This window comes from Macaca fascicularis, chromosome 1, assembly GCF_037993035.2.
Source record: "Macaca fascicularis isolate 582-1 chromosome 1, T2T-MFA8v1.1".
NCBI lineage: Eukaryota > Metazoa > Chordata > Mammalia > Primates > Cercopithecidae > Macaca > Macaca fascicularis.
In genome coordinates this window covers 214086178-214102002 of record NC_088375.1, presented here as the reverse complement: position 1 = coordinate 214102002, position 15825 = coordinate 214086178, and the positions used below count along the sequence as shown (strand labels likewise).

Below are 15825 nucleotides of genomic sequence, written 5' to 3'. Positions count from 1 at the left end.
TTTACTTGAGATACAGTTTCACACTGTCGCCCAGGCTGGAGTGCAGGGGCCTGATCTCACTGCAACCTCTCCCTCCCAGTTTCAAGTGATTCTCGTGCCTCAGCCTCCTGAGTAGCTGGAATTACAGGCGCGAGCCTCCACACCCGGCTAATTTTTGTATTTTTAGTAAAGATGGGTTTTCTCCATGTTGGCCAGGCTGCTCTCGAACTCGTTTCCTCAAGTGATCTACCCATCTTGGCCTCCAAAGTGCTAGGGTTACAGGTGTGAGCCACTGTCCTGGCCTGAACCTCATTAATTTTTATTAAGTTAGAGTAATTCAAGAGTATTGCTATAAGTCACCCCACCTATCTGTGAATGTGAGAGTCTCTCTTGAATATAAAGATCACCCATTTTGTGTGTTCTGTTGGGTAAGAAATTGCAAGCCACTCTTCTACAATTTTTCTGCCATTTGACTTTTATATTACTACACTCCAATTCTCTTGGGCCTGCCTCATTAGACACAGACAAAGCCCCTATAAATTATAAAAACCAATTAGAATATATTTTCTAAACTCTGTTTTTTGTTTCTTAAAAGATATCTATTTCACAGGAAAGACTTTTCTTGCTATCCTTAATATCTCAGTTCTTTTTCTCTTGTGCTGTTTTTTTCTTCTGTCAATTCATACTTGAATGGAGAACTGATTAAGACTGGTGTTGGCCAGGCACGGTGGCTCACGCCTATAATCCCAGCACTTTGGGGGCCCACGGTGGGCAGACTGCCTGAACTTAGGAGTTTGAGATCACCCTGGGCAACATGGCAAAACTCCACCTCTACTAAAATACAAAAAATTAGCCAGGCCTGGTGGCTTGTGCCTGTAGTCCCAACTACTCGGGAGGCTGAGGCATGAGAATCGCTTGAGCCTCGGAAGCAGAGGGTGCAGTTGAGCTGAGATCCCACCACTGCACTCCAGCTTGGGCTAGAGTGAGACTGAGTCTCAAAAAAAAAAAAAAAAAAAGACTGGTATTAAAGAAGAGTCTAGATGTGAGAACTGAGCTTAAATTCCTCACAGAGTAAAACCTTAGCCCACTAAACCCTCCCAGTTCTAAAGGTGGAGCACATGTTGTCATGTGGCATACCTAGCTCAGTGAATAATTAAAGATGATATTATGCCACTGGTATAAACAACTTCTAATTACATGCCCATACAAATCCTCCAGGTCAAGTGGTGTGAATATAAGGGAATAATAAACAAATAAAAATAAATTTTAAAAGGCACAGTAATTTGTGAATTGAAATGAATAATGACTAAGTAAACTTATCTGATAAGTAAATAGATTTTAGATTTAAAATAAGAAAAAGTAATAAACATCTCTTACAGTTTTTTTCTCTCTCTTGGCTGGAGGCGGCTGTTGCTGCGTAGGCACTATGATAGGTGCGGACTGATACACTGGCTGACTTGGGTAAAAAGGCGTTCCTAAGAAGTTAGAAAAAGATTAAATAGGCATTCAGGTATTTTGTCAAACACTACAGAACTATCAATGACACTGTGTCTCTGTACAATCCCTTTAAAAGGGTAAAAACAAAAACACTCAGCATTCTTCATCATCTTTTTCCATTAGCTCTCCTCCAGTTACTGAAGTGGTCAAGAAATTATTTCCAAAATATATAATGTCTTCAAACATTCACAAACATCCAATATGAAAACCACTAAATACCCGGTTCCTACAGATTCACACCACAGTTATCTTTCTAAAACATGGATCATGCTATAGTGTTGCTTTTAAAAAATATTATTCTGAGGCTTACCAAATGCAACCATGACTCTCACACAAGGGTGTATGTGTATGTCTGTTTATGGGTTTTGACAGGGACAGAAGGGAATATATCTGATTATCTTGGAAAGTAGGGGTGATCTAATTCTTCTCCTTACTCATGGGGAATTACTGCCATACGGAGGTACATAAAGGATTAGCAAATTTCCTAATGCTGGGGTGGAAAAAAGGCTGAGAACGTATGGCCTAAAGATGAAGTCCAGATACTTAGAATCCAGGTTCCAAACTACATTTTCTATCATTCTCGAATCCACATCTTTGTTCTAGCTATAACGTACTCCTAACTCCTATCCTTTGAGTAAAACAAACTCTTCGACTTTGACTATACTGCCCATCTGCCTGAAATTATCTTCTTCCCCCACTCTTTGTACTCCCAATGAGCTGTTTTTAACTTTCAGAACTTAAGACTATTATAATTATTATCAAGCCAAAGTGTTTGGAGTAGAGGTGTGGAGAAGGAGTCAAATACTGGACGGTTTGAAGGTAGAGCCTATAGATATGCTGATGAATTGGATACTGGTGTGAGAGAAAGAAGACTCAAGGAAAACTCTTTCAGTTTTATGCCTGAGCAAGTGAAAGAACAGAGGTACTACTTACTAAGATGAGGAAAACTGAAGTAATAGAATTTGGGGCAGAAAAATCAAGAGTTCAATTTTAGACAGGGCAAGTTTCGGGTGCTTATCAGATCTTCAAATACAGATCAAGTGGTTAGAAAGTGACACAAATCTGGAGTCAGAGGATAGGTATGAGTTACAGTTAACCATTTTGGAATTGACAGAATATAAACAACATTTAAACACGACTAGGTAACTCAGGAAATGAATACAGATAGAAAAGAAGCCCAATGGTTAAATCCTAAGGCATTCCACGTCTGTTAGAGGTCACAGAAATTGGGAAAACTCCAGCCAAAGAGATGAAAACCAAGGTAGTGGCTGAAATCCAGAAAACTATTCAAGAATGAGGGCTGTGCGGCCGGGCGCGGTGGCTCAAGCATGTAATCCCAGCACTTTGGGAGGCCGAGACGGGCGGATCACGAGGTCAGGAGATCGAGACCATCCTGGCTAACACGGTGAAACCCCGTCTCTACTAAAAAATACAAAAAACTAGCCGGGCGAGGTGGCGGGCGCCTGTAGTCCCAGCTACTTGGGAGGCTGAGGCAGGAGAATGGCGTAAACCCGGGAGGCGGAGCTTGCAGTGAGCTGAGATCCGGCCACTGCACTCCAGCCCAGGTAACACAGCAAGACTCCATCTCAAAAAAAAAAAAAAAAAAAGAATGAGGGCTGTGCTTAACCACATCAAATGGTGCTGAAGAAGTCAAGTAAGATTTTTCAAAGTACAAATCACCAGTGACCTTGACAAAAGTTGTTTGGGCAGAGAAGTGAAGAGTGTGAAGCCTGATTTGAGTGGGTTCAATAGTGAAAGAGAAGACAGAAAATGAACACCATGAGTATAAATATTTTCCTTAAAAATTTTTGCTATAAAAGAAAAGCAGAAAAATAGAGCTATAGCTGGACAAAAATATGGAATCAAAAAAAACTTTCCTTAATGTTTCAATGAAACAGTGTGCCTATATACAGACGACACTAATACAGCAGAGGAAGTGGGGAAAATTGTCAAGGTGGGAAAGAAAGAATTGCTAGAGTAATAGCCTTAAATGGGTCTAGGACGGGATCCAGCACACGCATACAAGATTGGCTTTCCACAGGAAGATGGATAATTGATTCACTGTAACAAGAAGGAAAAAAATATGTATGAGGGTAGTTAACACAGGTAAAATCCTTGGTACTAAGCAAACAGTCAAATAAGGTTGGCCCACTTTCATTATCACCATCAACATCCCCACTACCACCATAACACTTTTCAAGTGTAAAGTTGTTGGAAGCACTATGATTTGCGGTATCAGAATTCTGTAGGTATCAATCAGGTTTGCTGAATCGGATTTGGAAAAGATCTAAGCAGAGGGCATGACTATGGTTTCAGTAAGTTCGATGTAAAAAGACCAAAAAAAAAAAAAAAACTCAGTCATCCTCTAACAATGAGTAAACTATTCTCAAAGCACAGCTTAAATTAGCAATTATGTGCTACTTTATTATGTCATTGACTCAGAAATTAAATCAGAAAACAAACCCCAAAAATTGGTTTTAAATGCTGCCAGGCAAGCAACACAATCTGCTCACTTCACCATATTTTTTGAGGTAAGTGAGATAAGATCCAAAAAGTGATCTCTTAAAAAACAAACAAACAAAAAAAAACCTAGATTCTTCTCATGAAACATTTTTGAGCCAACATGATTGCGGAAGAGCCTGCTATATCACATTAATCTAATAAATATGGCAGAACAACATAATCTCAATATAGTGGGATTAAATGCAATGAGCAAAGCATTAAGTCTTCTTAACTGTGAACTCTAGCAGAGTAGAAAATCTGCCCTACCAAATAATAGTATATTATTATAAATATATAATATTTATAATAAGCTAGTCAGAAACATTTAAAAACATTTTTATTCTACTAGGAATGTGAGTCATTTTTGCATATCATTTATTAATTAGGTAAGTTAATTAACATCTCTGGACCTCAGATTTCTTATGCATGGAATGAAGTACATTTGCCTATATCAAGGATCTGTCAACTACAGTCTAAGAGCCAAATCAAGCCCACCATTATTTATTTTTTTAAATAAAGTTTTATTGGAAGATACCCACGTACAGTAGTTTATCAACTGTCTATGGCTGATTTTACATCACAGTGGCACAGCTGAACAGCTGCAACAGAGACCACACAGCCTGCAAAACCTGAATTATTACTGTCTAGCCCTTTACTGAAAAAAAAGTTTACTGATCTCAGTTCTAAATCAGTTTCCCAAACCTCAGTATATATAAAAAGTGTCAATGACATATTGCAAAATTAATACAGTAACAATCATGAAATACAAACACACAGAGGTTTAACAACTTAAAATTTGTATAAAGGACTGCTCCTATTTGATTATTTCAGTCCTACACTTTTGTTGTTAAAATGTGAAATGATACTGGCAGTAAATGGCAGTTTTCTTTAAAGGTCTTCTTGGCAAAATTATAAATTTAATAGTCATGTGTGTCTTCTACTTTATTTTACTCTACTTTTAATTCATTTTACTTGTCTATGATGTGAAACCAATGGGGCAGTCAATATTTAGATTTCTTCTCATTGTTTGAACCTAAGCACAATATGTAACAGACTTACTATAAGAAAATGAATGGCAGGAAGAGTATCTTAATACCTGTATTCCACAAAGTAATTAGCACACTGCCTGTCTTCTAAGAAAAGTTGAAAACCTTGAATTTTCCACAGAAACAATAATAAACATGGCCAGGCACAGTGGCTCATGCCTGTAATCCTAGCACTTTGGGAAGCCAAGGCAGGCGAAATGCCTGAGCTCAGGAGTTCGAGACCAGCCTTGGTACATGGTGAAACACCATCTCTACTAAAGTACAAAAAATTATGTATCATAAATTATGATTCATTCCAAAAAGAGAATATTATGTAGCTTTTAAAAGAAATGAGAGAAGTTCTATAGATAATGAAATAGAAAGATGCCTATGAATATAGTATGAGAGGAAAAAAATAAGCAGGAAGTTCTATTATTTAGACTACTATTAATATTCTGTGTCGATTTTAGTTTAACAAACTTGTTAAATATAAATAAAAAAATACATATCAAACTGTTAAATGTTATTTCCTTAAAGGGTAGGAAGGGAGAGAAACTGGCTATTTCAACTTTATGCACTCTATATTATTTAATTTTTTTTTTTTTTTTAGACAGAGTCTCACTCTGTCACCCAGGCTGAAGTGCAGTGGCATGATCTCCGCTCACTGCAACCTCCGCTTCCTGGGTTCAAGCAATTCTTCTGCCTCGGCCTCCCAAGTAGCTGGGACTACAGGTGTCCGCCACCACAACCAGCTAATTTTTGTATTTTAAGTAGAGACAGGGTTTCACCATGTTGCCCAGGCTGATCTCAAACTCCTGACCTCGTGATCCACCTACCTTGGCCTCCCAAAGTGCTGGGATTACAGGCGTGAGCCACTATGCCCAGCCTATGTAAATTTTTATCATTAATTTACTTCCTTTCATAATGAAATATTTTAAAATTGTTTTTCTAATATTAAGAAAACTAGAGAAACTAATATTTTAATCTACATGATAAACTGACCACTTGATGTCTACTGGATCTGCACGAGAATTTACTGGGGAAGAAAGCATATCTATGAAAGGGAACAGACATCAATAATATCTGAGATACAATTATACCTCAATATACTGCTTTTTCATAAAAATGAATAAAAATGGTATATATCTAATAGAAATAAAGCCAAAATGTTATAATACTGTATATTCAAATCTGCACATTATGTCCCTACCAGTAAACTCATCATTACTGTCTCTATACATATTATACAATAGTATTAACAGCAATAAAGAGGGCTGGCACAGACTTACAGCAGGAAATTTAATGATGACATTTTCTGAGTAAAGTGATTTGCATAATCGCTAAGTAAAAAGCAGGTTACAATTCAGTAAGACATCTTTAAAAATGATTTTGTAAATTAGAAGACTAATTGTATTCCCTTTGCAACACAGAAATTAAAGGGAGATACTGTCCATTTTAGCATGTTTATGCTGAATAATAATCCATTTTCTATTAAAAACTTGTAGACAGTAACAATCCGTTTTTTTTTTTTTTTTGAGACGGAGTCTCGCTCTGTCACCCAGGCTGGAGTGCAGTGGCGACTCACTGCAACCTCCACCTCCTGGGTTCACGTCATTCTCCTGCCTCAGCCTCCTGAGTAGCTGGGACTACAGGCGCCTGCCACCGCACCTGGCTAATTTTTTGTATTTTTAGTAGAGACGGGGTTTCACTGTGGTCTCGATCTCCTGACCTTGTGATTCGCCCGCCTTGGCCTCCCAAAGTGCTGGGATTACAGGCGTGAGCCACCGCGCCCGGCCCATTGTTACTCTTAAAAATTATTACTTGGATTTAAGTTTTCAGAATAAGGACCTAGAATAAAGGCACTAAAATTACATAAAAATGGTGACAAAGGTAAGCCCAAGGATTACACAAGGAATATTCAACAGCACTTGCAATATGTGGTCGAAAATTGGGTGATATATACATATATAGTGTAACTTTTAAACTCACATATATGTAACACATTACTGTTCTGAAAATATCAAATTTCATAGTCATGATACAACTTAATAAAGCTGAGTTAAATAAACATATTTGAGCCATTTAGTAAGGTTATATAAAATGCAGTATTAATCCCTTATCTGCACTTTCAGTTACCTGCAGTCAATCATGGTCTGAAAATATTAAAACAAAAGATTCCAGAAATTAACAATTCATAAGATTTAAATTGCAAGCCATTCTGAATAGCATGATAAAATCTTGCACTGTCCTGCTTCATGTCACCAGGGATGTGAATCATCCCTTTATCCAGTGTATCCATGCTGTATATGCTATATGCCAATTAGTCACTTAGCAGCCCTTTTATCAGATTAAAAACAAAACAAAACAAAAAAAAACCATGGTATATATAGCATACTCTCTCAGATTTCAGACATCCATTGGAGGTCTTGGAATGCATTCCCTGAGGATAAGTGAAGACTACTGCATATCACTTTGAAATAGCAGTTTCCCAAGACAATTATCAACCAAGGTAACAGAAAGCTTTTCCCTTCTCTAAAAGAAGTAAAGCCGTGGAACATTTGGTTGCTTTGCCTATTTCACCTCAAAACTCAAGAAAAACCTTCTTGGACTACTTGAATCAAATCAATTCTGCTGTAATCTTAACTGAGACAATCCCAATTTTAGGAAACTGGTTAATGGATAAGTTACCATGTTACATTAAGATTATTTAATACGTTTTTGCTTTGTTGGTAATATAACAGATCAATACTTACTGAACCTCAAAACTTAATTTTTCTACTATCTACTAATTTTATCCCTTATTATTCACCTTCCATGGAATAAAAGAAATGTAATACGCAGTAAAAATTTGTTAAATGAAGTAAGTAATTTTTATCATTTTTAGTTCAGCATTGGCACATATGCCAAATATAATCTTGGCAACCCAGCTCTCTCTAAATAAAAAACACTTTTAATTTTTCAAGGCATTTTCATTAGAACTAATACCCAAAACCTCCCCCATGCCATAGATCTTACCACAATTTTGCAGAGAACCACAGGTTCACTGAGTTATATTCAGTTATGGCATGTATATTCTCCATGTGCCTGCCAGTCACACTGTTCTAGGGGCTGGGGATATAGCAGTGAACAAAACAAAAATCTCTACTTTCATGGAAATTGCATTCTAGTAAGAAATACATTAACAAGGCCGGGCGCGGTGGCTCAAGCCTGTAATCCCAGCACTTTGGGAGGCCGAGACGGGCGGATCACGAGGTCAGGAGATCGAGACCATCCTGGCTAACACGGTGAAACCCCATCTCTACTAAAAAGTACAAAAAACTAGCCGGGCGAGGTGGCGGGCACCTGTAGTCCCAGCTACTCGGGAGGCTGAGCCAGGAGAATGGCGTAAACCCGGGAGGCGGAGCTTGCAGTGAGCAGAGATCCGGCCACCGCACTCCAGCCTGGGTGACAGAGCGAGACTCCGTCTCAAAAAAAAAAAAAAAAAAAAAAACGAAATACATTAACAAAATCTTTAAGGTGGAAAGTAGTGGGAAATATTTGGAGAAAAAGAAATTGTGAAAGGAAGATAAGGTATATTCATGCCATTGGCAAAACTCCAGTAAAAATCTAGGTAACAGTGAACTGGTAGAAGATGTCAGAACTCTGAAACATGATTCTTTCCAGTAGAATCATCAGCTTGTAAAGAAGATGTCATTAACTAAATATATTTCTATAATACTTTTCTTGTAAGCCACCATCTAAAAAGTACCTTTTCTTTTTTTTTTTTTTTTTTTTGAGACGGAGTCTCGCTCTGCCACCCAGGCTGGAGTGCAGTGGCGCGATCTCAGCTCACTGCAAGCTCCGCCTCCTGGGTTCAAGCCATTCTCCTGCCTCAGCCTCCCGAGTAGCTGGGACTACAGGTGCCTGCCGCCACGCCCGGCTAATTTTTTGTATTTTTAGTAGAGACGGGGTTTCACCGTGTTAGCCAGGATGGTCTCAATCTCCTCGCCCACCTTGGCCTCCCCAAAGTACTGGAATTACAGGCATGAGCCACCGCGCCCAGCCAAGAAACTACTTTTAAAGCTGGGCAGACTGGCATGTGCCTGTAGCTCCAGCTACTTGGGAAGCTAAGGCAGGATGACTGCTTGAACCCAGGAGTTGAAGACCAGCCTAACATAATGAGACTCCCATTTCTGGGGAGGGGAAAAAAAAAAGTAGCTTTCAAGAAAGAACTGTTAGCAGCATGTTATTTAAAAATCCTTCTTACCACTAAACCTCATTGTATAAACTGACCCACCAAGCAACAAAATCAAATAAACACAAAAAGCTGGCAGAAATGTCTTGACTTTTCCTACTTACCATAAGCATTGGGGAAGTCCCCAGGTCCTGGTCCAGGATAAAAAGGACCTGGCCCCGGTGGTTGAACTGGATATTGTTGTGGGGGCCCAACATAAGGAGGGCCACTATGACGGTACTAGAAAAGAGAAAGTATGAACATATAAATAATACGGTCTCTGGGGCCAAAAACCATAATAAAATAATAATAAGAAGAAAGTAGCTTACTACAGAAAGTAAAGTTCTCTGTGTAAGAGAATCATTTAAATGAGGTAAAGCCATTGGGTCAACCACATTCAAAATGCTTGCTTGCCATCAAGATACAATGAGAATGAAGAGAAAGGTGCAGCTTAGTAAAGCCATACAACATATCAGCACACAGGCAGACATCAGCTCACTGTAAAATAATCTCAGGCTGATAATTTTTCAATGACATTAAAGGATTTCAGGAACAGCATAATCACTGAGCCCATTTTAGAGCAGTTGGTTGTGGTGAGTGGAAGGGAGAAAGCAAGTAGATAAAAACAATTTCTCTGTCATTTTAAAAAAATTTAAGTAAACAGATGTAGAAATATCTTCACACAGCATAATGAAAAAATCACAAAAGGGCTAATTTGTAACCAACAAAACAGTTCACATGTCACCAAAAACTAATGCCATAATTCATCCTCCCAGCTCCCTCTGATGAGAATCTGGGTTAATTCCCACTCTACTGCTGGACCACCTAGGCCTCAAAGATACTTTACCTGTGGAATACAGTACTGAGGCCCCTGGGGCACTGGGTACGGCATGGGCAGATGGTTAACCATCATGATGTGCTGATTAGCCTGGTACACTGCAGTGGGTGTCTGTGCACCAGGACGAATGGATGGACTGCTGTTCGGGATGGTAGCTCTAGGAGGCTGTATTTGAGGCCTCTGGAAAAACTGGGAAGGGGAGAAAAAAAAAATTTTTTTTTCTTTCTTTTTTTTCTTTTTTTTTTTACAAAGGGGAATATATAAATTTTACTGTCTCCTTTTCTTCACTAATAAAAATCTGGTCAACTTGAATTACAAATACAATATGCATAAAAAGAATAAATTACCTATTGCTGGATTTCCAAAAATATACCATACAAGGGCGAGCTCTTATCAGTATTATCACATATTTGAAAACAGTAGGATAGTTTCGACCTGACTGTATATATACATATGTATAGATGCATACATATATGTATATACACATACTGTATATATATACACATACATGTATAATAAAGTATAACAAAAGGGGTAGCTGATATTTCTCTATTATATAAAAGAACTGACTCTGATAAAGAGTTGGTTCATTACCAACTCATTAAAAATTAAAAGTAGTCTCCTAAAAGACGGCTGCTCAAGTAATTTATAAAATACTTAGAACAAGAAGGAATCTCTTTGATCATAAAATATTTACCCAGTCCATCAGGGTCAAGCTAAATTAAACCATCTGTAGGGTTGTCACATGCTGAACTAAGCAGTTTTTTTCCTCTCCAAAAGGTGGCACAATCCTATACTAAACTGAGCCTTCTAGAATAGTTTATAATAAAAGTGGACAATCTAGATAGGCCTAAGAATGGACTAGAATGAGTAGAGTTCAAATTTCTAAAAATGGCAACCAGTATCTGTAGTTATTTATAATTTTCACTGCAGGCTTAAAAGCCTTGAAACAATATACCAATAGTAAATTTCCAATGTGAATGTATCCATTCATTAGCAATCAATCTCAATGTAATAATAGTAAGCAGACTGAGTTATAAAGAGGCCATGCAGAACCAGTAGTTTGTTACCTGGATAGGTCTGAATCCTCCCTTCAAATATGAAGCAAGAAAGCAGCAGGAAACAGAAAGAAAGCCAATGGAAAAGCTTACAGATCAGTTGAAAGGGACAGGACATAGCATGCAGCTCAACAAAAGTATCTTTCTATTTAGTAATAATAGGAGAAGAAAGAAGACTAGAAAATCAAAATGACAGTTCTTCACTTGAGAATTTAATCACACATAGAATCAAAGAATCAAGTCACATTTAACTGAAATCCAGTGGCAAAAATCCTCGACTATTATTAACAGCCACAAGTTACAGCAGTGTGCAAGGAAATGTCTGCTTGGTGGCACAAGTATAGTTGTGTGATTACTGGTTCCTACTCTTGGATCTCATTAGCACCCATTTCATGATCTGGCATTGTCTAGCATCTCTATGATCTACTCGCCATCTGTGTCATTTGTTATTTTTGTAAAAGTCCTAAGAAATAAACTTTTCAATATATATTAGACTCTTCATGACAGAGACTTGCTCGCTCTTTTTAACTAATCAGGTACATAAGAGGGCACTTATAGCTCTAAAATGGAGAACTATAATAACAATCTTATAATATGGTCTTGCACCAAAATAAATAAAGCAGAAAAATATTTGTTGCTATCAGTCCAAATAAAGCCAAGCTTCGACCTTTGGGCCCACTCTGGTCTATTCTGTCCTACTCTTAGGCATCAAGCTACCCAGAGATGGTATAAGTAACTTCATCTTGTGCTCAAAAGGAAGAACTGGGATCTAGTGTCCAAGGCTCATCCCCATTCAGCCTTCATATCCCAGGGCAAAGAAGGCCCTAAAGAAATTAAGTCACAGAAAAACAACAGCCAGAAAAGTATAGCAGGAGAATGGAATAAATGGGGGAAACCAAAGGGGCAGGCCACAGAGAGTAGGTGATGGAGATGAAAAGAAAGCACAGGAGGCAAAGTTGGTAACATAGGAACCTGGGCTGCACTACAACTACAGGAACCATCTTCTAGTTATCTCCACTGACACAGTTTTGGTGACAACATTTTTTTTTTGTTGGCAGGAACAATAAAGCAGTAAACCTCCCAATACTGGACTGCATTTCTCCTAATTACCAAGCAGAGAGAATCTATTATGCATCAATGCATGTGATCTGTAAACACCATCTCAGGAACAAACTTAAGTATTTTTATAATGTAGCTAATATCAGGAGCCACAAAAATGATACAAGCCTCAAGCAGAGAACACTCATTATCTGTTCAACTTATTGGGCATTACTAAATAACACAGGCAGAGGGTAAAATCTTCATACTGAAAGATCCTTTGAAATCAACTGTAGAGGGCAGCCCAGCCAAGATAAAGGGCATATCAAATGAACACAGGTGATCATCTATTATGGTAACATTATCATGAAATAATGTTAAAATACTCTATGTTGCCTGAATAAATAGGGTGTTATGGGGTTGGTAAGGAGAGGAGAAAGAAAACTAATCCATTAACTTATGCAGAGTAAGAAAAATAGATACGGGCAATGTTTCCCAAAAATTTTAACAGTCTGTATGTGAAATCTTTTCTTACCCTATTTTCCAGCTGTTCTGATGAAACTTTTAACCAGCCTGTCCAGAATAACTGAGGTTACATCTTATTCAAGGTTTCTGAACAGTATGAAACTATTTTCCTCAGTGACTTTCAAGTAAAAAGTGTTTCTAACGATATTCCTAATATTAATACATAGCTGAACCAAAAAGCCATTAAATATGTGGTTATATTGATATAATAATTTTTTGTTTTTTGTTTTGTTTGTTTGTTTTTTGGAGATGGAGTCTTACTCTGCCGCCTAGACTGGAGTGCAGGGGTATGATCTTGGCTCACTGCAACCTCCACATCCTGGGTTCAAGCGATTCTCCTGCCTCAGCCTCCTGACTAGCTGGGACTATAGGCACCTGCCACCATGCCTGGCTAATTTTTGTATTTTTAGTACAGACGGGGTTTTACCATATTGGCTAGGCTGGTCTGGAATACCTGACCTTCTGATCCACCCACCCTGGCCTCCAACAAAGTGCTGGGATTACAAGCATGAGCCACTGTGCCCGGCCAATATACTAATTTTTATACACTAAGAATTCAGATTTGAAGCTAAAGAGAAATGTATTTATAAAGCACCAACCTAAGCATTTTACATATATATACACACATACACACACACACACACACACACACACACATATATATACATACTTTTTTTTTTTTTGAGACAGAATCTTGCTCTGTCGCCAGGCTGAAGTGCAGTGGCATGATCTCGGCTCACTGCAACCTCCACCTCCCGGGTTCAAGTGATTCTCCTGCCTCAACCTCTTGAGTAGCTGGGACTACAGGCGCCCGCCACCACGCCCAGCTAAATTTTTGTCTTTTTAGTACAGACAGGGTTTCACCGTGTTAGCCAAGATGGTCTCGATCTCCTGACCTCGTGATCTGCCCGCCTTGGCCTCCCAAAGTGCTGGGATTGCAGGTGTGAGCTACCGTGCCCGGTCAACATATATATATTAACTCATGCTCACAAATGACCTTGAAGGCAAGTACTATTATTAACAGGTCGTAAGATACACGTAAAAACTGAGGAACAGGGAGATTAAATAACTCGCTGAAAGCCCCCCACCATCTGTAACTAAAACACAGTCAGGTTATAGACATGTACTTTTAACTGTTACACATACTACCTCTCATGAAATGGAATACCCCCATATTTTTAAACAAACCAGCAGAAATCTTTTCTTTACAAATGCTGAAGGGATGTGGCAGGACCTTTATCCAACTACACTAATGGGTGGCATGTCCCTCAACCATAACTGATTCCTAGTAAGAAAAATTTTCCATCAAGTTACTTCACAAAATACATGCTTATCATTCAAGAAAACAAATTTCTTCTACCTACACAACTCTAATTCTCTATCTCCCAAAAAGTGACTGCAACTTGTTCATGTGCTAAAAGCATATCCTTGGCATACCATGTTACAGACTTACTTTTGCTCAACTTCACTGCATTAATACTTTTTAGAACAACAGTCCATCTGGAGCTTGTGTTTTCCATGTAAAAGTACAGGATCACTTACACACACACACACACGCGCGCACCAGGAGAGGTTCTAGAAAAGCCGTAGTAACTAGAAATGCAAAAAAAAAAAAAAAAAAGAATCTCCTTTTTGTACTCCTCCTGAACCATTCAATTACAAATGCATAATTAAATTTAATAGTAATGCAAGAAATTCAGATTCTCAGTTGGGCAAGCATAGCAATAAACCACAGGTTATTAAAAGGAATATATAAACGGGCTTTTCCAAACTGCTTGCAATCCTTCAAATTTCTTTCCTTCTCAGCTGAATGATGAACAATCATTAAGAGTCAAACTCTCCTGAATGGAAGGAGCCATTTAGTCTCACCATCCACTTAAAGTCTGAATATCTTTTACAATATACCACTGGGGATATGAAACTTTAGCAACTTAAGATACAAATTCTTTTCAAAATTAAATGGAGTTCTAACACTGTAAAACTCTTCCTTCTACTGACCCCCAATTTTTCTCCCTATATCACCTATCCACTTGTCTCATGTCCCTTCCTAAAACCACAAAGAAGTCTAATCCTTCCCCGTAAGTGACAGACCACTAAGTCATGTGAACATTGCCATTACTGCCAATTTTCATCCACCTTGGCCTCCCAAAGTGCTGGGATTATAAAGGCATGAGCCACCGTGCCTGGGCCATTACTGCCAATTTTCACACCACTATTTTTTGTTTCAAGCCAATCATAACCCTCTCCTAGCATCCTGTCCCTCCAACCAAGATTTCTAATTCCCAAACCAGCTTGATCTTTTCTTTCAATCTTGTTCCAACACAAAGGTAACAAGGTGGGGTCTGCCCAGAATGTACTTGGCACTCACTAAAAAAAATTTGTTCCTGAGTGAAAGGGCAATATACCTCTCTAATTCCTGCCAGCTCCAATTCCATTAATGAAACCAAGAACCACAGGAGCACTTTTGTCAATCATATTTTACTACTGATTGGTACTGACACTCATCTAATGCATTTAAATCCTCTTTATACATAACCTGGCTAAATAAGCCATGTTCTTCACTTCAGTGTGTACTCTTACAATTGTGTTTTGAAGCTCATATAGAGGATTTTGTAGTTGGTAACTTTGAAAATTTATCTGGCTAAACAACCCATCGTTTCAGATTGTACCAATTGCATGACAATGTCAAACTACATAATCATTAGAAAACCTGACATAAATGTCACTTATCCAAGTAACTGATAAAAATGCTGCAAAGAGCTAGGCAGAGAAAAGAGAGCCATGCATGCACAACATAAAATTCACCTCCTAAACTTCATTTCAATCTGTTTTAATTCTTTCATCTTTCAAGGATTTATTATTAACATGCCAGGAGGATGGCAGAGGAAGGTGAAAACTCTCATTTGAGGTAGTATTTTGGGCAGATCCAACAAGATAGGATACTTTTAAAACAGAGGCTGAATTTAGTATACTTAATAATTGCTTACTTTCCCAGAAACACTCTAGAAGCCAGAAGAAAAAATGTTTCCTCTCGAAAAATCCTTCTAAAGATGCAATAATTCATATCACTACCCAAAGCTTCCTCATCAAAAATGTCTAACAAATGGTGTTTGAACATGCTGGTAATTATGAAATATCATTTTTCATGAC

At 38.2% G+C, this 15825-nt stretch overlaps 1 protein-coding gene across 50 annotated transcripts in view; it reads right to left on the bottom strand.

The window, feature by feature from the left end:
• The window catches only part of EIF4G3 (eukaryotic translation initiation factor 4 gamma 3), a 375324-nt gene that overhangs the window by 160930 nt on the left and 198569 nt on the right, over positions 1–15825 (bottom strand). For 23 of the 50 annotated variants that reach the window (XM_065528583.2, XM_065528529.2, XM_065528550.2 and 20 more), the window contains 3 exons: positions 10064–10243; positions 9342–9456; positions 1357–1454 (listed from right to left, as the gene is read on the bottom strand). In XM_065528583.2, the coding sequence (XP_065384655.1) occupies positions 1357–1454; positions 9342–9456; positions 10064–10129 (279 nt within the window). In that variant the 5' untranslated portion in view covers positions 10130–10243. Of the gene's footprint in view, positions 1–1356; positions 1455–9341; positions 9457–10063; positions 10244–11124; positions 11146–15825 lie in introns of all 50 variants that reach the window. The other 27 variants (XM_074018065.1, XM_074018064.1, XM_065528533.2 and 24 more) reach the window with 2 other exon arrangements.